The following is a 21,382-nucleotide window of genomic DNA, read 5'->3' as shown; positions in this document are numbered from 1 at the left end:
ATCTAGTACCAAACCTTGAATGGATTTCCACTAAAAGCATATCGGACATAAGTAGTTTCATCGAAACCTCAAAATGGTTTGAAAGAGAAGGTGAAACGTAATAGCAGATACAGGAGGTTCTACGAACAGTGCATCAAAATGGCACATCAAGTGCTAATTGAGCCCGATAGGGCTGCACTCCTACCTACCTACCTATACAAGACTCAAAATCGGGAATAAACATGGCGTTAGCAGGACACTTGTAGAAGCGCATGTTTACTTCTGACAATACTTGAATAAAAACTCAAATTTAATGATTAGTAGCGTCCTTTGAAGACAAACAAACGCGCCCAATAAAGGTTATGATTAAAAATCTCCACCGTTCGTGTAACATTAGTGATATTATCGCTGATTTAAAAGAACAAGGTTTAAATGTTATGAACGTCGTAAATAAACTCAAGCGGAAAACACGAGAGCCTTTAAACATGTTTTTAGCTAGTACTTTTGATTTTAATGAAGACATCAAGAAAATTTATAAAATCAAACACATTCTTCACACCGTTGTTCTCATCGAGCCTATTAGGTATTCTAAACTTATTCCACAATGTAAAAATTGCCAGGCATTCGTAGTAAGCACAAAACCATAGAGTGCCAAAAACCAAACTCGGAAAAACCAAAATGCCTAACCTAAACGGTGGCAACAGCTGAATTAAAACGAGAAATCTCTCATATTAAGAATGAGTCAATTAATAAATATTTATCTCAACTATCCGCTGATAAAAAAGATGATTATTCACTCTGGAAAAGTACAAAGTATCTGAAACGTCCAATAAGCCACGTTGCACCACTAAAAATTGTTTCCAATACATGGCCTAGAAGTGATTGTGATAAAGCTAATGCATTTGCAAAACACCTAGCTGAAACATTTCGTCCAAACGAGGATAGTGAAATCGCGTTCCTCCAACAATCGCAACAATCCCAGCAATCACCATTTGTGAACTAAAAAGTGAAGTTAAAAAGCTTAAAGTAAAGAAAGCAGCTGGCTCGATTTAATTACAGCTGAAGCGTTAAAGCAGTTGCAATACAAATGTTTACGGATGCTCACCTATCCTTTCAATACTGCTATCCGTCTGACACATTTTCCAAGCCTTTGGAAAGTTGCCGAAGTTGTTATGGTTCCTAAGCCAGGAAAGGATCCACACGTAGTCTCATCATATAGACCAATTTCACTATTTCCATAAATCTCAAAACTTTTTGAAAAATTAATTTATCTAAGATTAAAATCTATAATCGACGAAAAGCAGTTAATCCCAATATGAAATGGCTAATAGGGCGAAGGTCAAACCTGCCCATATACAGCAAATTACTTATTTATAAACAAATAATTAAGCCGGTATGGTCATATGGTGCGCAACTATGGGGATGTTTGGGGACAAATTTCACCATCAGCTGTCTAAATGCACAAGTCTGCCGTCTGTCACCATAAAATTTCAATGCGCATTAGCGTTGCTTAAGGCGCATTAATTTTGCTCGTCTGTCAGGGCTATTAGAGGCATTGTAAATGCTCCTTGGTACTGGAGAAGTGCTGATATTCATCGAGACCTAAGGATGAATACAGTCGCAGAAGAAATAAGGAGTCAGGCAGATGCCCACTACAAAAAGCTTAATGCACATGTGAACGAGGAGGCGAGAAATCTCCTTTTAGACACATGCCGCCCTAGTCGTTTATGTCGAAAAAAACCACATAGTCTTCTTGGAAGCTAAAATATAAAGGAATTAATTATATTCCATATATGTATGAATATTACTATTAATTTCTATGTAATTTGTTTTTAAGTTATTCAAATGAAACTGCTCGTTAGTTTTTGAAACTAGTTGTAGTGATATCAAACATTGTTAAAGTTTTAAAAATGTTTGTAATAAGACCAAAAAAAACAGAGAAAAAAGTAGCCTTACAAGTCAGATTTCACCAGGTTTTATTACTAAGAATATTTCAAAAACAATTCTATTTTAATTTGTTTTACAATACCTGATTAGAAACACGAAAAATAATTGGTAGTAGCAATCCCAACAGTAGACTTAACCAATACAAGATTTTATGCTCAAAAACACCATACTTAAGCATTTAAACATTCTCAACAAATAGAGGTGCTCCAGTGTAGCCAAATGTCTTATTGCTTTGGTCATAATATTAGTGATGTCTATTTATCATTTCTTGTTTAGTTGATTTTTATACTCTCACAACATGTTGCTACAGAATATATTATAATAATTTTGCTCTCCCAACGGTTGTTTGTATCACCTATACTTAATCGTGTAAATTTACGAACGTTAAAAAAGTTGAAATCCGGGTAACTGTCTGTCTGTCCGCCCGTGCAAGCTGTAACTTGAGTAAAAATTCAGATATCTTAGTACAAAGAAAATTCGTAGATGGGCATAATCGGACTATCGTCACGCCCGCAAAACGTCAAAAGCTTATAAAGTGACATAACTAAACACTTAATTAAGATGTAAAACAGCGACCCGTAGTTTTACCGTTAGCTTAAAAATTGATAAAATCGGATCAAAACCCCATTCACTCCCCATATCACGATACTCCTCAAAACTACTAAAAGCGCAATAAATCAATAACTACTTACGCCACAGACATTCAATTTTACCTTCGACATGGTAAGAGGGGGCTTTATGAGAGCCGCAAGTTCATGCAAGTGAGGAAACTTCTCTGATATTAATTCACTTGAGAGTGGCCAGAAACGATTCTTTTATATATGGCTCAAACACCTCACGACTTCTGGTGTTAGACCAAATATCCTAAGGGTAGCCAAAGAACATCCATATACTCATAACAGTGTATCATTGTGCCTAAAATGGGTACAATTGAGCAACAACTTGACCTAGCACCCATATAACCATTACCAGGATGTTCGAACATCCGGCTGACTATGTATAATGATTTCAGATTTTCTAAAAAATCTTATTCCGAATATATATGTAGGTCAGTGTAGAAGTTATAAATGGTGTAAGTATGTACATATGTATAAAATTGCTTAGATTCTGATCCTCTCGTTGACGTTTTTCATCCTAAGGTACATCGCTAGCTTACCTGCAAGTTGCAAGAGTATAAATGTGTGGTTGCACCCGAACTTATCCCTTTCGTACTTGTTATTCACTCAATTTACCCCGCTTTCTGATTGTGATCATACTAAACTAATGTTTGTTTAAATATATTTGTATACTGACTTATTCTTCTTCCACGACACTTTATACGGTTGGGTGTCTCAAATGTGATTTTCCACCCTTCATTGCACCTTTTCAAAGGAAACGTTTAATTTTATTTGGGTTACAGATTACAATGATAATTTCACTTTTTTTTGGGAATGTACTCTGAAACTTTAATTTTATTTCATTAAAACACTTTAAATTTACTAAATTTAAATACTTCAGCAAATTTTACTATAAGCAACTATTTTCGCAACTCGTTTCAGTGCCACGGACCGCCAGAGAACGTTGTCGTCGTACGAACGGGAATCGAAAAAAATGGCCGTTTTCCGTTCTTGTTGATGTTTTAAAGGTCTGCTGGGTATTGAATATGCGTAACTGCATGGTGTTGTCATGTGTGATGTCTTCGCGTGTGGTGTATTCATGTGTTGATCGCGTTGGTGAGCTGTGTTACCGTCCAGTGACGTGTGTTGAGGAGGAAGCGCTAACTCATCTAACCAATATTAAATATAAAAAGTAAACAGAGATTCGCAACAAAATATAAATTTCAAAGTTATTCACAGTATGTTGGCGTCCGAGATGGTAATCACGACAGCAAAAAAATGGTAAAATTAATGCTTGGACTTTCACTAGGTCATTTGAGAAGTCAAATGTTCTCAAAATAATGAAAACGGGTATTCAAATGGCCTCGATTACGTTTGCCGCCATAATTGGCAAAAAACGTTAATGTAAAATGAAAAAAATCAAACTTCGATTTTTAACCACTCTCTCCACCTAGGAACGCAAATTTGGAATAAAGAATTCTTTTTCCAGACAATCTTGAGTTTTTTTTATACCATAGTGCCCTTTTCTATGAGCTAACCTAATAATTTCTTCCTCCATTCCGGTTGGTACTACTAGCAATTCTAATACTGGGTCTTTGTACAATATATCATATTTCACGAAAAAGTCCATATATTCTTCCTTCTCAAGTACTTTGCGGATTGCTTTTACCCACTCGTCACTTAATTGAGCTACTTTTAACAGTTGTCTTATGAAGTCCTCTATCAGTAAGTAAGAAATTCGACTCAAAGCGTCTACGTGCCTCAATTTTGTTCCGGATAGGTGCTCGATAGTAAACGAAAAGTCTTGAAGAAAAATAGCCCATCTCGAAATCCTTGCAGGAACTTTACTCCTTTTCATCGTTTGAGCGAACGCGTTACAATCTGTTATGATTTTAAAATGTATACCCAATAGATATATACGCCACTTTTTTAAAGCCTTTCTTTAAAGCCTGAATGATATTTTTCCTCCTGTGGAGTTGTCCGACGACTCATGTATTGTACTGGATGATACTGTTGATCAGTTGAGTCTTTTTGCAACAATACCGCCCCATATCCATACATGCTCGCATCTAAATGTACTTCGTTCCTCGCCTGCGGATCATATAGTTTCAGTTCTGGCGCACTTGTCAAAGCTAATTTTAGTTGTTCGACTGCCAAAAGCTCTTCGTCGCAACAAGTCCGTAAGCGGCCTAGCTTTCGATGCATAATCCGCCATAAATCTTCGAAAATATGACGTTAATCCCAAAAAACGCTGAACCGACTTCACATTATCAGGGATTGGAAGTTTGACACCGCTCGTATTTTCTCCTCTGAAAGCTTTATAGCTCCCTCTTTTACTAGATATCCCAAGAACGACACTTTTTCTTTAAAAGCTGGAATTTGCCACAACGTATTCGTAAACCATATTCCGATGCGCGTTTCAACACAAGCTCAAGTTTCTTGATATTAGTCTCCTCATCTTTTGCAGGCACAATAACATCGTCCATATACACGATAATAATACCATTCTGTTTTAAATCTCTGAAAACTGAACTAACGCATCGACAAAAAACTGCAGGAGAATTCGAAATGCCAAACGGAACATACAAAGACACATATTGACCATGGTGAGTAACAAATGTTGTAAACTTTTGAGACTCGCGTGAAACTGGCACATGAAAGAATCCATTAGCCAAATCTAAGGTTGTAAAAATCTTTGCGTTCTGTAATCGTTCTACGACATCGTCAAGCAATACCTAGGAAAATTATCCTAAGCTCGGCTGTATTATTCCTTCCTCTAACCATTGACTAACCACATAAGATACTCGTTTAGGGGTAGTATACAAATCAAAATAATCTTCATAGCGACTAGACTTTCTATTTTCTTTACAGGTGAATACATATTAATCATGGAAGATAAAACTGTAGCTTGCTCTCTATTCAAATTATTTAAATCAGCAACCAGCTTATTCTCCTTCTCATCCTCTATAGGTAAACAAAAAATTTTCAATTCGGAAAACAAGTCGCTTTGGTTCTGCAAAGGTTCACTACTAACATATCTCTTAATGAAGATAGTTTCACCTTCTCTTACCAACATGTCGACTTTTCCCAATACACTATTACCTATTATAGCATACATGTACCAATACACTGTTACCTATTATACTACTTGGAAGTTGATATTCATCTTTATTTTATGTATGTTTATCTCTATATAGAAACTTCCTAGTGTTATAATAGCACTATCCTTTAATCCTACTAAACGCCGTTTATCGTTACTTAATTGAATATGCTGATCAAGTTGCATTAGAGTATAATAACGCAGAATGCAAAAATCACTTCCAGTATCAATTAACGCGGAAAAAGTAAAACCATTTTGTTGAATGATCTTAAATATTAAATATTTGATTCTTATTATTTTAGAATCTGAAATAGCATTCGCGAAATATTCGATAATACTTTCGTCATCAATTTTAATAGGCTTACCAATTTAAATTAAACTGCATAAATACTCAAGAAACGATTCTGATACTTTTTTACGACGGTTTCTTAAACTATTGTGTATTTCCGCTGAAGACAGTTTCTCCCCAAACTCTTCAACAAGTATCTTTTTTAAAGACGACCAATTGCGTATACCACTTACGCTCCTAATAAATGACTTAGCTGCACCATTTAAGAGTTGCTTTGCATAAATAAACATTTGTAATTCATTCCTCTCTACTGCAGCCGCATTATCTTCAAACTCAATTACCCACTGATTAACGTCTAGTGAGTCTGTACCAGTAAATGAAGATATACTATCTTCAATGTCTCTCAATGTAAAGTGCAAAATATTCCTAACACGCGGACCTACGGTTTCTACGTCTTCATACTGACCTGCACTCGATTCATCGTCACTAAACTCAGCATCAGTCGGGCCAAAATGTCGGATCAGACGGGTCTGTAAGTCTGATTTCTTTCCGTTCGTCGTCAGTCCCAGTTCTACGCACTTTTCTCTTAGCAACGCTAACGTCATAGCTTTAATGGTTTCAGTATTTATGTTGGGTTATGAACTTTTACAAATAATCTTATATAATATATAATATAATATAATTATAATGTTTAGATTTAATAGCAAGTTAGTTTCTTAACATTTAATGTTTTAAATTTTCGCATTGGAAAAACATACTTAACCATATATGCTACGATACATTTACAATTTTTAGTCGGTACTAATATGTATCGCCGTTACTCTAGCTTTTAAAAGCCGAATCACCAATTCAAAATGAACAATACAACTTCTTATACTCTTCTAATTGGATACTTACTAGAATCTTCGCTAGTAATCGATGCTACTCTTCCTTATCTTGCCTTTGTTTATTCTGCTACCTCTTCACTATGCTTGCTCGCCGCTTTGATTCGCATCCTATTCCCGTTCTGGAATCTTCGCTAGTGATCGATGCAGAGAACGTATAATATAGAGAAGGTTCAATTGAGGACAGGCGTGTGAACTGTCAAGAGCTAACAAAATCCTATTAGTGGATTTCACCACTTTTGGCTCAGAAGGGGAAATTTTAACAGAAATTAGTGAACAGAGCTGAGCATTGAATGAAAATTATGCTCAGAAATATACATTGCTATTACAGACGTATGTTGCTCTTTTGCTTATATTTTTATACGTTTACATGCAATCATATCATATATTGATATGAATATCATTTTGCGAATTTTTGAAAATTCATCCAAAATTGATAACATTATTATTAAATTATGCTATTTTCATGGTAAAATTTATAGTTAATGTCCAAATAAAAGCTACTTTTTAAATATTTCTTATCTTCCATAATATTATATAATTTCATATGCATGTACATATAGTATATGCTATATATATGAAATATTATCGTAATATCCTAAAAACATATTATATTACAATAGTAATATATGATCACACCTCTTATCATTTAAAACTTTCATACGCATCTATCCTGGAGATATGTATGCAAATACAAATAAATTTCAAATCAAGATATTGTCATTTATCAGTAATATAAAAAGAGCGAGTTAAGTGTGTAGAGCCAAGATTAAATAAAAACACAAAGTTGTTATAATTAACTGCACTCTACTTTATTGGTTCTTCTGAACTGAGCTGAAAATGTGAATATCACTACTATTTATAATAATAAAAATTGTTAAGCTGTTATACTGTAACATATTGTGTATTTGTTTGTGTACATATTTGCATATGCAGAATTTATTGGTCAATGCTCGAAAAGTAATATAAACAATAATAAAGTGAACGACGCTTAAAGTTCCCATACACGAGCACACAAGTGCGAAAATAGTGACCGAGCGTCTAGCAGATATACATATGTATGAGCGCTTGGGTAAAAAGCGAAAACTTTGAAGCGTGATTTCATTTTTACGATTATTCTTAATTGGCGGGCAAGATAGAAAAACAACTAAACGTCGTATGCAATTAGGGCAAAGTTTATCATCATTGGCATAAAATTATCTTCTATTTAAACTAAAAAAAACTAAATCAAGTTCGAACATATTTTTAAACAACACAAAGTAAAATTTTTTTGTTCAAAAACCACTTTTTTTCAATTAAAAAAAATTGTAAAATTTTACACTTTTTTTTATAAATTTTCTTAGTTTAACTAGAATATAAATTATTAAAAAATATGAATCTCTTTTTTGTTTCCGATAGAAATTGCGACCTGCATCTTGCCCGCCGTCCGAAAAATGCACATGCGAGATGCAATGGAGCAATTGCTTCCCACAGGCAGAATATCAAAGATTTCGTATCCAAAAAATTTGTGAAAGATGCTCAAATTTATAACTATAAAGCCTAGAAATTTCGCTTAAATCAATTATTTCTTTCCCTCCCAAAAAAATCCTCAAAAAAATTCGATTTTTTGAAGCCTATAAAGCAGGCTCCCCCCTTAACGCTTACCATTGTTCGTCCGCGATCTGCACTGTTCGGCGACACGAGAGAAATGAGATTTTGTGCGCACACAACGCCATACACGACACCATGTGTGTATCTGGTGGGGACTTCAAATTCCAGTGGGAATAGTCACCGTCGCTGAGCTTTAAGCGACCGGGGGGGTCGGCAGATCGCGGATAGCCGGACGGCCTATAGTAGCAGGTTAGTTGCGAAATAAGTTTAAACGAATAAGCAATCCCCAACGAGAAGCGGCTGGAGTGGAGGTTGCGGTATAAAAGCCAGCAAGACGGTTGAAACTCCTGCGACAGTGGGCGAATCGACACCGCCCCTTGAAGTAAGTGTCCGCCACAACATGCAAGGGCATGTTGTGTAATAAAAAATCCAGGCGCGACGGACCCATAATGGGCGGTTTTCTGGTCAGCGTCTGTTCACCATGTTAGGTGCGGCTGATATTACAACGTGACCGGTACACAGCGCGGCGCACTGGGAGTCTCTGGATAACTTAACAGCGATGTCTCCGCTGTTTGGATAAAAAGGGTGATGTGAGCTTGCTCTGCCGAGGTGTTAGCCGCGTGGTGTATCAGTAAACACATACGATGCGCTGTAAAAAACAAACCAATGGAGAATAATTTGAGAAAACACACCAAAACCAATAGTAGCAGTGTACCTGACTGCATGATGAGCAACGGCACTCAAAGCCCTGGCAGGATGTTTTTAGAAACTGATTTATCCAGGGAAACGCCGACGATTAGCGGATCTAGCGAAGCGGATCCATTCAAACGAGCACCAAGATTGATGCGTTCACCAAAACAGGCGCTAGTTGTTGAAAAACCTGTAAGAGCGAGGTCGTCACCACCTGCGCTGCAAGACAGCACGCCTCAACCGGAACCAACGCAACCGAAGGGTGACACTATGTCGGAAATAGAGGACGTGATCAAGAGGCTAACAGAAGCAATGAAACTGCCTCAAAGATCGATTAATAATCAGATCCGTGACCTACTTACTTCGGTCACAAGACTCCACGCACGTGCCCAAAGCGAGTACAACAGAGTCAAGGAAATCAGGCGAAATGTTCCCCTAAGGCTTACAGGAACAGACTCAACGCCGAAAAGACCCCGCGAGGATGAGCAGCTGACGCGAAAGACCCCGCCTAAAAAAATAGCCAGCCAAGAGGAAGTCCAAAAGAGTTTTTGCTCCACGTCCGAGGCCCGATGCAATTATCATTGCACGCACGGGAAACATGTCGTACAGCGATATGCTTAGAGCCGTCAAAAAGGAATCATGCTCTAAAAGAGCTTGGCGAGAACGTTTCGCGGATTCGGAAAACGGCAAAAGGCGAAATACTGCTTAAAATGAAGAAGGCCCAGATGGAAAACACGGGAGCATATGAAAGGGAGATATGCAAAGTTCTAGGCGACCAGGCGAAAACAAGAACCCTAACCCACGAGTTAACAGTGGAGATCAGAGACCTGGACGAAATCACCACCAAAGAGGACATAGCGGTGGCAATACGCTCACAAATTAAAGAGCTGAGTTCCTTTGACGTAAATGCCATCAAAATCATCAGACAGGCATACGCGGGCACGCAGACGGCAGTCATCAGCCTTCCCGCAGCAGACTCAAAACGGCTGCTTGAAGCTCATAAGCTCAAGATTGAATGGGTGGTCTGCAGAATAAGGGAAAAGCCGAACCTCATAAAGTGTTTCAGGTGCTTGGAATACGGTCATCTGGCGAGGGCATGTACCAGTGAGGAAGATCGAAGTACATGTTGTGCCAAATGTGGTGAAAAGGGACATTTCGCAAAGGTATGTGACAAAGGCCCATCGTGTGCAGCATGCAAAAGCAGCGGGAAAAAAGACACCGGACACCGGATCGGAAGCTGGAAGTGTCCACTATATCAAGCGGCGTGTAAAAAGACAAAATGAGAGTTGTTCAAATCTACCTAAACCACTGCGAAGCGGCCCAAGAGCTGCTGAATCTAACAGTATTCGAAAAAAAGATAGATGTGGCGATAGTGTGTGAGCAATATAAAAACATAAAGATCGTGGACCTCCGACAAGGAAAAGAAAGTTGCCATATGGGCCTGTGGGAGCAACGCCTTCCAGGATAAGCCGCTTCTGGAAAGATCTTACTATACACGAGCGAAAATAGGTGGCATTTATTTCTACAGCTGCTATATTCCCCCGAGCGTGCTGCAAGGAGACTATGAAAGAATTCTCGATGAGCTAGTACGAGACGCCCTCACTACCACGCCAAACGTGATAGCAGGCGATTTCAACGCTTGGGCAATTGAATGGGGTAGTAGCTACACAAATAGACGGGGTAATGCTCTACTCAAAGCGTTTACAGTGTTAGACGCCGTGCTGCTCAATGCAGGCAGAAGAAATAGTTTCGAAAAGAATGGACGGGGATCAATAATATACATCACATTCGCCAGCAGCACGCTGGTTCGATCGGCAAATTGGAAGGTGTGCGATTTCTACACACATAGCGATCACCTGGTCATCTTGCTGGAAATCCGCAAACAAACACAAACTCGATCCAGCGTAAAAAAATGGCGGAAAAAAGGATGGAAGGTGGAAACGTTCGATGAAGAAACTTTCAAACTCATGTTGGATGGGAACATAGATGGTGCGATCAACGTTGACCGACAGGCTGAAACCCTGGTGAAGCACATAAACAAAGCCTGTGATGCTGCTATGTGTAGGAAAAGGCACAACATAATCCAAAGGCCCGCATACTGGTGGAACGAGGGGATCAGCACATTGAGAAGTGAATGCCATAAAGCTAGACGCCTCTGCCAAAGGAGCCAAGGTACGCCACACAGTGGTGCCAGAGCGGAAAAAAAGGATTTTTTTTATCATTCCAAATTTGTACCATCTTTTCAATTTAAGCTAAGAACTAATCAAATAACATTGTCCGAATACTTGGGCTTGATATATTCAATGGTTTTTTGTTGGGAGAGCTTCAAAGCCCAACAAAGTATCAACGCAAAGTTACTCAGAAAAATGTGATGAATATTGCAAAGGTTAAAACTCAAAAGTTAACTATAAAATACCAATTGTAAAGTTTCTATTTATTAAAACCAATGTTATAGATGTGATTTACATCATCAAATGTATACTTTCTTTTTCAAGATTTTTTTTAATATGATGTTTTTTCATAGTCCAAAAAAATCATATATTTCACAACTTCAACAGAATATAACTATTGTGCGCAGGAGCGCGCAGGTTAGCCACTTACACAAAACAAACTTTAAAATCTCCTTAATCGATAGAAAAAAAATCAGCTGCCATTAGCTGCCAATTCATGAGTAATTAGCATTTTAATCTACTACAACTAGCTGTGATAACAGCGAAAATATTGCAACTTTTGTGATTATATTATATGGGAGATGGGCGTAATTGCCCATCCATTTAAACAAGCTTATATTTACAAAATATTACACTGTAGAAAATTTTGTTACTGTTGGATGATTTTTGATTTTTGTGTTATATGGGAGGTGGGCGTGGTTGTGGGCGGATTTTAACAATTTTTTTTTTCATCTAATTTGGCAATATGAGAGATGTGTGCCAAATTTCAAAGCCCTACCTCGATTCCTTCTATTTTTTGCCGCGGATTGTATGAAGCGGCACCACTGTGCGCCACACCATACAAGATTACGAGAAAGTTTTAAAAGAAAACGTAAAGAACTCAAGAAGGCGATCAAAAGTAGTAAGTCTTCGAGTTTTAAAGAGCTATGTGAAAAGGTGGACGAGAATCCGTGGGGCGATGCTTATAAAATAGTAATGGCGAAAATCAGAGGGGGAAAAAGTCAAGCACCAACCTGTCCGATTCTCCTAGAAAAGGTGGTGAAAACGCTTTTCCCAACGCAAGAACCACAATCGAGCAGAACGATACCAACCATGATGGAATCTGCACTTGTAGGCGAGAAGGAGGTAATGGAAGTGGCAGAGAGATTTGGCAACGCAAAGGCTTTAGGACTTGATGGCATCCCGAACAAGGCACTTAAAATTGCCATCAGCCATAAAAAGAGGGCATTTGCCGAACTCTACACACGATGTCGGAATGAAGGAATCTTCCTGAAAGTATGGAAGAAACAGCGGCTGGTTCTTCTGCAAAAGCCAAACAAACCGGCTGGAGACCCGAGTGCGTATTGCCCACTCTGCATGATCGACACGATGGCAAAAATATTAGAAAGATTGATTTGCACACGGCTAGAACGCCACCTAGAAGAAGAGTCTCCTGGGTTATCTGAAAACCAATTTGGATTCAGAAGGCATCGGTCCAGGTTAGACGCAGTTGGAAAAGTGGCGGACATTGCGGCCAAAGCCATAGAGGGCACCAGATGGATGTTTGGTGATAAAAAATACTGCGCAGTTGTTATGTTGGACGTGAAAAACGCTTTTAACTCGGCATACTGGCCACATATATTGAGATCATTAGAGGCAAGAAACACCCCGGTCCCAGGTCCAAAAACCTACACGGTGACAGGTGGAGTACCACAAGGCTCCGTACTAGGTCCACTACTTTGGAATGTGCTGTACGACGGGGTGTTACGATTACCGCTACCAAAAGAAGCACAGATAATTGGCTATGCGGACGATATTGCCGTAACGATCGTAGCTAAAGAACTCTTGCAGATACAGAATATATGCAATGAGACCGTGTCGAAAATCAAAGACTGGCTTACGAGTAACAAGCTACAACTTGCAGGAGAAAAAACAGAGGCAGTGCTCATCACGAGCAGAAAAAGGCTAGAAACAGTCACATTGTACATTGATGGGTATAACGTTGTAACGCAAACTTTTTTGAGGTACCTTGGCGTTATGATCGATACGAGGCTCAATTTCAAGACGCACATTGAAAAGGCCTGTGGTAAGGCGGCTAAAGTGACTGCGGCCCTGTCGAGGATCATGGCAAACATTGGAGGCCCAAGTCAAAGAAGGAGAGCTCTGTTGGCCAAAGTTAGCCAGTCAATGCTTATGTACGCTCCCATATGGGGGACAGCCCTGCGTCAAAAAACCAGTGTAAATATGGCAAAGACTGCGTCCAGGTTATGTGCCCTGAGAGTTGCCTGTGCATTTAGAACGGTGTCGCACGAGGCGAGTGCTATCATATCTGGTCTTATGCCACCGGATATAATGGCCTCTGAGCTAAGTAGAGTCTACCATAAAACAAAAACAATGAATAGGCGCCTAACGGTCGACGAGCGCAAAGAGGAGAGAAAATCAAGTCTCGATGAGTGGCAAAAGCAATGGGATGCGACAGATAAAGGAAGATGGACCCATAGATTAATTAAGAATGTATCAGCCTGGATTGACAGACAACACGGAGAGACAGATTTCTACCTAACGCAGTTCTTATCGGGCCATGGCTGTTTCAGGGAATACCTACACAAATTTGGCCACGATGACGAAATACAATGTTCCTTCTGCGGAAATGCCGCAGAAAACGCAGAGCACGTCTTTTTCACCTGCTCCAGGTATGTAGTAGAGAGAGAGACGATAGAAAAGCTGACAAATGAAAGCATAACGCCCAACAACATAGTGAGTCACATGCTGCGATCACAGCTGGTGTGGGCTAAAGTGAAAGAGTGGGTCGCAATAGCGCTCCTAGAACTGCGAACAAAAGAAAGGCAGCGAAGTAGCATAAGACCCCATGAAGAACCCGAGCGGTAGGTCGTGAAGAGGCAGTTATTGCCCAGCTTGGTCCCGCCTAACGGCGGTCCCGCAGGTCCGAATACAAGCTATAGCAGCCGGAGTTAAGGGTTTAGTACGTAGGCATAATGTCCCGCAAGTCCAGAATAGTTATGTATTACTGCCTGGGCGTGGTCTCGAAAGAGGTGTACACTAGCGGACAATATGAATCGTGCATGCTACCAGTTCCACCCTGGTGGTATCTTTAGAAGATTCCCCCTTCGGAAAAAAAAACACGACGCACATGTGCGCGCATCGATCGTAAAAAATAAAACATTTTCGTGAACATGGATCGGTACGCGCACAAGCCCATATACGAGTAAACCGCATGCGCACACATACCGATCGTACGCACTTGTGTGCCGTGTATGGGCACTTTTATGCAAGCAAATTACGTAAGTGTCGTTCTGTACATAAATTGTGTAAGTGTCGCTACAATAGTAATAAGCGACGTAACTGCTGTTTATGCTTAATCGGCATATTTCATTTCTTATTGTTTATATTTTCGTGCATTGGCTTTTTCAATTGTGAAGGCCAAGCCTTAGCTGTGGTTTTGGTGTTTTTGGAGTTGGAGCTGCCGTAGTTGTTACTGACGTAACTCCTCCATCCCATGGTTGAAAATTCTCCCGAATTTTTATTCTAAGTATTGAGAATTTTTTGTATATGTGGACAATAGCATTCACAGTGATATTTTTTATCAATAATATGATTACAAAAGTTATAAAATGATTGATGTTGAGTGAATATTTTTATCGAATTTTAATTCTTTGATATTTTGTCTATTTCATTCAAGACTATTTCGTCTAACGATAAAGTTAATTTTGTATTATTGTACATAAATGTGGGTAATTTAACGATATATGTTATTTATGTTTTTTGCAAGAATGATTCCAAGTTCGAGTTCTTTTATTTCTTCTTTTACATTTTTGATTTTTGGACATATGTATGTACATTTATGTTGAATATACAAAGATTTTTTTTTTCTTAACTTATTTACATTACGATTATTGAAGTATTCATATGCATTATTATTGTTGTTCGGAGCAGCTCCTTTCACAATGGAACTACCAATAATGAGTAGCATTAATCTTAAGTTATTATTTATACTTAAGTTTTACTAAATTTATACACACACATATATTTCACACACTGTGGCGAGAAAACATTGTAAATATTTAATATTTAATATTAATTGTTATCTGGTCACTCTAATTTTGCATATCCACCACGGCATTACTCGTTATTCTAATTCCTCATCTCCCTTTATCCTTTAATATATTTATACATACATACGTGTAAGAACAATTAAGCTTAGCTTTTGCCTAAGCCTAGCATCATAGTGATAGTTCGCTTTTTACATTCGGTGCCTGCACACGCATTATTTTCTAGTTCGTTTCTTATATTCGTTAACTGCAGGCGCAAGGGCATTTCACCTGGTAAACCACCAGCCACGTAACCTTCTATTCGTTGTATTATATATATTTATATTAATAAATAATTTGTAAATATATATCGTCGTTGTTTAAAATCGCGATTCGAAGCTATTAAAAAAGCTTGGTAGCTCAACATTTTGGTGACCCCGACGTGATCGCTGAGTGTGTTTTATTGGTGATATACTAAAACTTAACATTAACTATTAGTTCGTACGCCACCGTGCTAGTGTAAAATTAGTGGACATATTTTAAGGTGAACAATCGATAAATCAAACTCGTGGTTTAAAACCTAGTTGATTTGTGGCAAAATAGTGGCGTGATTTCTAGAAAGCGCTACTACGGTAAATTTGGAAATTAATATAAAATTGACCGGTCGTTTCTAACGTAACTTAAAACCGTAAGCACCGTTTATCGAGTGCCGCTAGTTTCTTCAACGGTTCAGTACGGTCATACTTTACCGCGTTGATCACCTAACCTCGTTAATTTTTAATTGGTTAAATTTATTGGATATGTCGTTAAACCAATCAATCGGTGGTACTCCAGCTGGAGACATTCCTGCAAATGAGAGTCCCATAAGTCAACATTCACCAATGGGCAGGGTGACATTTTTGAAATTGAGGACACAGGCCATGTTTAAGCGCCTTGAATGCATACGTGCTGATATGGACTCGGAGCGGTTCCAAAACATGGACGAATATGCTTTAGCAGCAATAGTTGATTCAGTTAACAAACTGGAATCTAACTTTTTGGCTGCACACACAAGTTTGGAAGAGCATGACTTTGAATCGATTGGAAGTGATTTACTTATCCAATTTGATACGAATTTGGTTCAGTTGAAAGCTACTTTACAACGTGAAATTGGAAAGCGTAGCTCTTCTCAACATTGTTCCACATTCAAGATGAACAGCAATGAATTCCAGCCTATTATAGTGAATACTAATCGTTCACGTTTGCCTCAATTAACGTTGCCTAAATTCAGTGGATCCTATATAGAGTGGACAAATTTCTATTCGATGTTCACATCAGTCATCGATAAGGACAGCGACCTAAACGATGTGGACAAATTGCAACATTTGCGTTCCTGTTTGAGTGGTGCTGCTCTTGACACCATACGATCGTTGGAAATAAATGAGGCTAATTATAAAATCGCATTAGATCTTCTCATTAAACGATTTGATAATAAACGTCTTATTTTTCAGGCACATATCAGGGAGATTTTCGGGATGGACAAAGCAGATGGTACCGTCGGCAAGCTGCGAGCGTTGACTGACAAGGTCAATTCGCATATATGTGCGTTGCAGTCACTTGGTTCAAAAGAGCAAATAGCGGATTGCATAGTGGTACAATTCTTAACACAAAAGTTGGACAAAGTAACTCAAGCAAAATGGGAAGAAAGTTGGTCAATAAACGAGTTACCATCGTGGGAATCATTAGCTGCATTTTTAGAACATCGATGTCGTACCCTCGAGAACGTAGAGCATGCATTACAAACACAAGCTGAAACATTCGGTAAACCCGGAAAAACCGTGAGTACACATCAAAGGAAAACCTTTGTTGCTTCAAATAGCCCACTAGGTGTTTGTGTATTTTGTGAAAATGCTGAACATTTAATTTATAATTGCCAACGGTTTTTAAATCTTTCGCCTAACATTCGCCAGAAAGAAGTTAAGAAACTTTTACTATGTCTAAACTGTTTAAAGAAAGGCCATCAGATGCGAGATTGCAAATCTAGTTCTTGTCGAAAATGTCATTCAAAGCATCACACGCTTTTACATTTTAATCGTTTACCATCAGCTAATGGTCACGAATTACCATTAATACCAAACTCTGTCCAAGCTAATGCCATGACTGCAACGCTGCCCACGCTGCCTGACATCTCTGCTTCCCGATCTCCATCTGATGTTGTGCTCTTAGCTACTGCAATCGTTTTAGTAAAGAATCGTGCCGGAACTTTCGTTCCTTGTCGTTCACTTTTGGACTCTGGCTCACAGATTCACTTCGTCACAAGTCGCTTCGCAAACCAACTTCAACTGCATAAATCTAAATCTTTCGCTTCGGTTTCTGGAATTGGAGATGCAAATTTTCCTACAGATGGATACTCAGTCAATCTCGTACTAAAGTCGCGGACTTCAGATTACTCAACAAACATTACTGCTCTTGTCGCTCAAACGATCACTGATAATCAACCTGGAACTTCAGTCATGACCGATGATTGGAATGTTCCTTCGAATATTCAACTAGCTGATCCTGCTTTCAATATACCACAGCGCATTGATATGCTCATCGGAGCAGGACTTATCTTCGAACTCATTTGTGTGGGACAGATAAAGTAGGCACCTGGGTTACCCATTCTTCAAAAAACTCGACTGGGATGGGTTTTATCTGGTGGTTGGCAGCAAACCCCTCAACGATCAACATTTATTGTAAGCCAGAGATCATCTAGTGGAATTGATAAAGATATACAGTTAGACAAATTAGTTCGCTGCTTTTGGGAAATTGAACATGCTAATGAACCAATCACCAAAACTTCTAAAGAAGACCTGGAGTATGAGGAACATTTCAAAAATAATTACTCACGTCTATCATCGGGTGAGTATTCGGCTTGTTTACCCATTAAGCGCAGCTTAGACTCACTTGGAGATTCATATTTAACTGCTAGACGCAGATTCGAGAATATTGAACGCAAACTTAGTAGAAATCCTAATTTAAAGGCGAAATATAGCTCATTCATGAAGGAATATGAGCACCTTGGGCATATGTCATTAGTCTCTGAAAGAATGATTTCCAAGTGCAGGTACTTTCTACCTCATCATTGCGTTATTAAGGATGATAGTACGTCAACAAAGTTGCGAGTTGTTTTTGACGGTTCTGCGGCCACAACTTCAGGGCTATCACTAAATGACATACTCATGACTGGCCCTACCATTCAACCTAAACTTTTCAACATTCTTGTTCGTTTTCGTACCTTTCCAATTGCACTCACTGGGGACATTTGCAAAATGTATCGATGTGTTCGCGTAACACCTCCAGATAATATGCTTCAGTGCATACTTTGGCGAGATTCTCCAGAAGAAAAATTACGTATATACAAGTTAAGCACTGTCACATACGGCACCAAGCCTGCTGCGTTCTTGGCTATACGTACTATGCATCAGCTAGCATTAGATGAATCCTCATCTTATCCGCTTGGTTCAGAAATCGTTCTTCGAGATTTCTATGTAGATGATCTTATCTCCGGAGGAAGTTCAATAGAGGAAGTACAAAAAATCAGGCAACAAACTACAAACCTACTTTCTAAAGGTCATTTTCAGTTAAGAAAGTGGTGCTCTAACAACTCAGATGTTCTCAGCGAAATTCCTGTCGCTGATAGAGAAAGTTTCCTTAGTTTCGATGAATCCAGCGATATTGTCAAAACTCTCGGACTTGTTTGGAATCCATCGAAGGACGTCTTTTTGTTCAAATACAAGCCTCAGCAAACATTGGAAAAATGTTCCAAGCGTTCCGTATTGTCTACCATAGCACGTTTCTACGACCCATTAGGTCTGATTGGTCCCACACTTACTAGAGCTAAAATTCTGTTGCAAAGGATGTGGAGAGACAAGCTCGATTGGGATGAAAGTTTACCACTTTCCATATGCACAGCATGGTTAGCATTTTGTAACGATTTTGTTGATCTTCAACACACATCATTTCCACGATATGTTCTTCAGCCTGGCGCTGCTGTTCAAATACATGCATTTTGTGATGCCAGTCTGGAAGCATACGGCGCTTGTGTTTACGTTCGCTCAGTTAAGGATGATGGCATTAAAGTTCACTTGTTGTGCTCCAAGGCTCGTTTCGCCCCTCTGAAAACGTTGACAGTTCCCAAATTAGAGCTTTGTGCGGCCGCCTTACTGGCGCAATTATTATCTGAATTAAGAAAAATGAATATATTTGATTGTTCTTATTACTGCTGGTCGGATTCATCAGTGGTTCTTTCATGGCTACGAGAGGAACCTTCAAAGTTCAACGTATTTGTTGCCAATCGAATTTGCGCTATACAGCAACTAACTGAAGGCATGCAGTGGCGTTACGTGCCCACCTCCATGAATCCAGCTGACATCCTATCAAAGGGCGCTACACCAAAGGAGCTCCTAAGGTCAAGACTTTGGACGTATGGTCCACAATTTTTGCAAAACGTTGAATCTTCGTGGCCACAACCATGCGCTCTTCATATATCTCTACCAGAAACTCGTCAAAAGGTTTTGCACGTCTCATCTGATAGACCCGACATAACTTTTTCGTTCAAATATATCAACTCGTTCGGAACAATGCAGCGTATTTTTGGATACATATACAAATTTATAAAATCGAAAAGATCACAGCTCACAACTACAGATATCCATCGTGGGACTCAATTGCTCATACGCCTAGTCCAAAGAGCGCAGTTGTGGTCAGAAATCGTCACTTTGAAGAAGAACAACTTTCTACACACATCAAGTAAAATCGCTTCGTTATCGCCATTTTTTGGATGATTTTGGAATTATACGAGTTGGAGGTCGTTTAAAGAACTCAACACTGGACTTCGAGGCGCGTCATCCAATGATTCTACCAAAGGATCATCCACTGACGCCGTCAATAATCACTCATTTTCATCGAAAATATCACCACGCAGGTCCTCAGTCTCTACTTGCATCCATTCGTATGCAATTTTGGCCTATAGGTGGAAGAAAAACTATTGCGAGTGTTCTACGAAAATGTATTATTTGTTGCAGATCAAAACCACGCCTTGTTGAACACATCATGGCTGACTTGCCTAAGGAACGCATCCACGCATCTCGCCCCTTTATCGTTACGGGCATAGACTACTGTGGACCATTTTATTTCAAACCCGAAACGCGTAAGAAAGCACCTCAAAAATGCTATGTCAGCGTATTCATTTGCTTCGCCAAAAAAGCTGTGTGGATGGAACTGGTGAAAGATCTTTCAACAGGTTCTTTTCTTGATGCATTTAAGCGCTTTATAGCTACTCGTGGCATACCAAGTTGCATTTGGTCAGACAATGCGACAAATTTTGTTGACGCCAAGAACGAGCTGAATGATTTACGCGAGCTTTTTCTTAATGAAAATCATCGCAATCAAGTTCACGCTTACTGCCTCAATTATGGGATAGATTGGCGTTTCATACCTCCTCGATCACCACATTTCGGTGGCCTGTGGGAGGCAGCAGTAAAAATGGCAAAGAGGCACTTCTATCGCTCCGTTGGTTCATCACTTCTCGGTTTTGAAGAATTACGTACCTTAGTATGTCAAATCTCAGCAGTAATTAATTCAAGACCTCTTGTGCCACTTTCAGAAAATCCAGAAGATCTTGATGTACTGACGCCCGGACATTTTCTTGTTGGTGGTCCTCTTATCGCTATTCCTGAGCCGAACCTCACGCATCTAAGCTGCAATCGTTTCGATCGCTGGCAGCAGGTTACCTACATCCAACAGATATTTTGGAAGCGATGGAGTGAAGAATATCTTACTACTCTACAACAACGAGCAAAGTGGCGTAAACCACACCCAAACATTAAAGTCAATGACATCGTATGCATCAAAGACGAAAATTCAGCTCCTCTCAAATGGCCCTTGGCTCGTGTTACAGAAGTTGTCACTGGGACAGACCGGGTCGCAAGAGTAGCCATTCTTCGTACTTCTACCGGCATGACGCGTCGAGCCATCAACAAACTGCGCGTTTTACCTGTCAATGATTCTTTTGAAAGTCAGACCTTTCAACGGGTGGAGGATGTTCGGAGCAGCTCCTTTCACAATGGAACTACCAATAATGAGTAG

General features: G+C 39.2%; 1 protein-coding gene across 1 annotated transcript; it reads left to right on the top strand.

Moving 5' to 3' along the window:
- Window positions 1-20,347: 20,347 nt before the first annotated feature.
- On the top strand, window positions 20,348-21,382 carry LOC120781540. Its single transcript, XM_040113772.1, has one exon. The coding sequence runs from the start codon at window positions 20,348-20,350 to the stop codon at window positions 21,380-21,382; it is 1,035 nt and encodes a 344-aa protein (XP_039969706.1).

The sequence above is a fragment of the Bactrocera tryoni genome, unplaced genomic scaffold, assembly GCF_016617805.1.
Source record: "Bactrocera tryoni isolate S06 unplaced genomic scaffold, CSIRO_BtryS06_freeze2 scaffold_7, whole genome shotgun sequence".
Lineage (NCBI taxonomy): Eukaryota > Metazoa > Arthropoda > Insecta > Diptera > Tephritidae > Bactrocera > Bactrocera tryoni.
The sequence above is the reverse complement of the archived record's forward strand: the minus strand, read 5'-3'. Positions and strand labels throughout refer to the sequence as shown.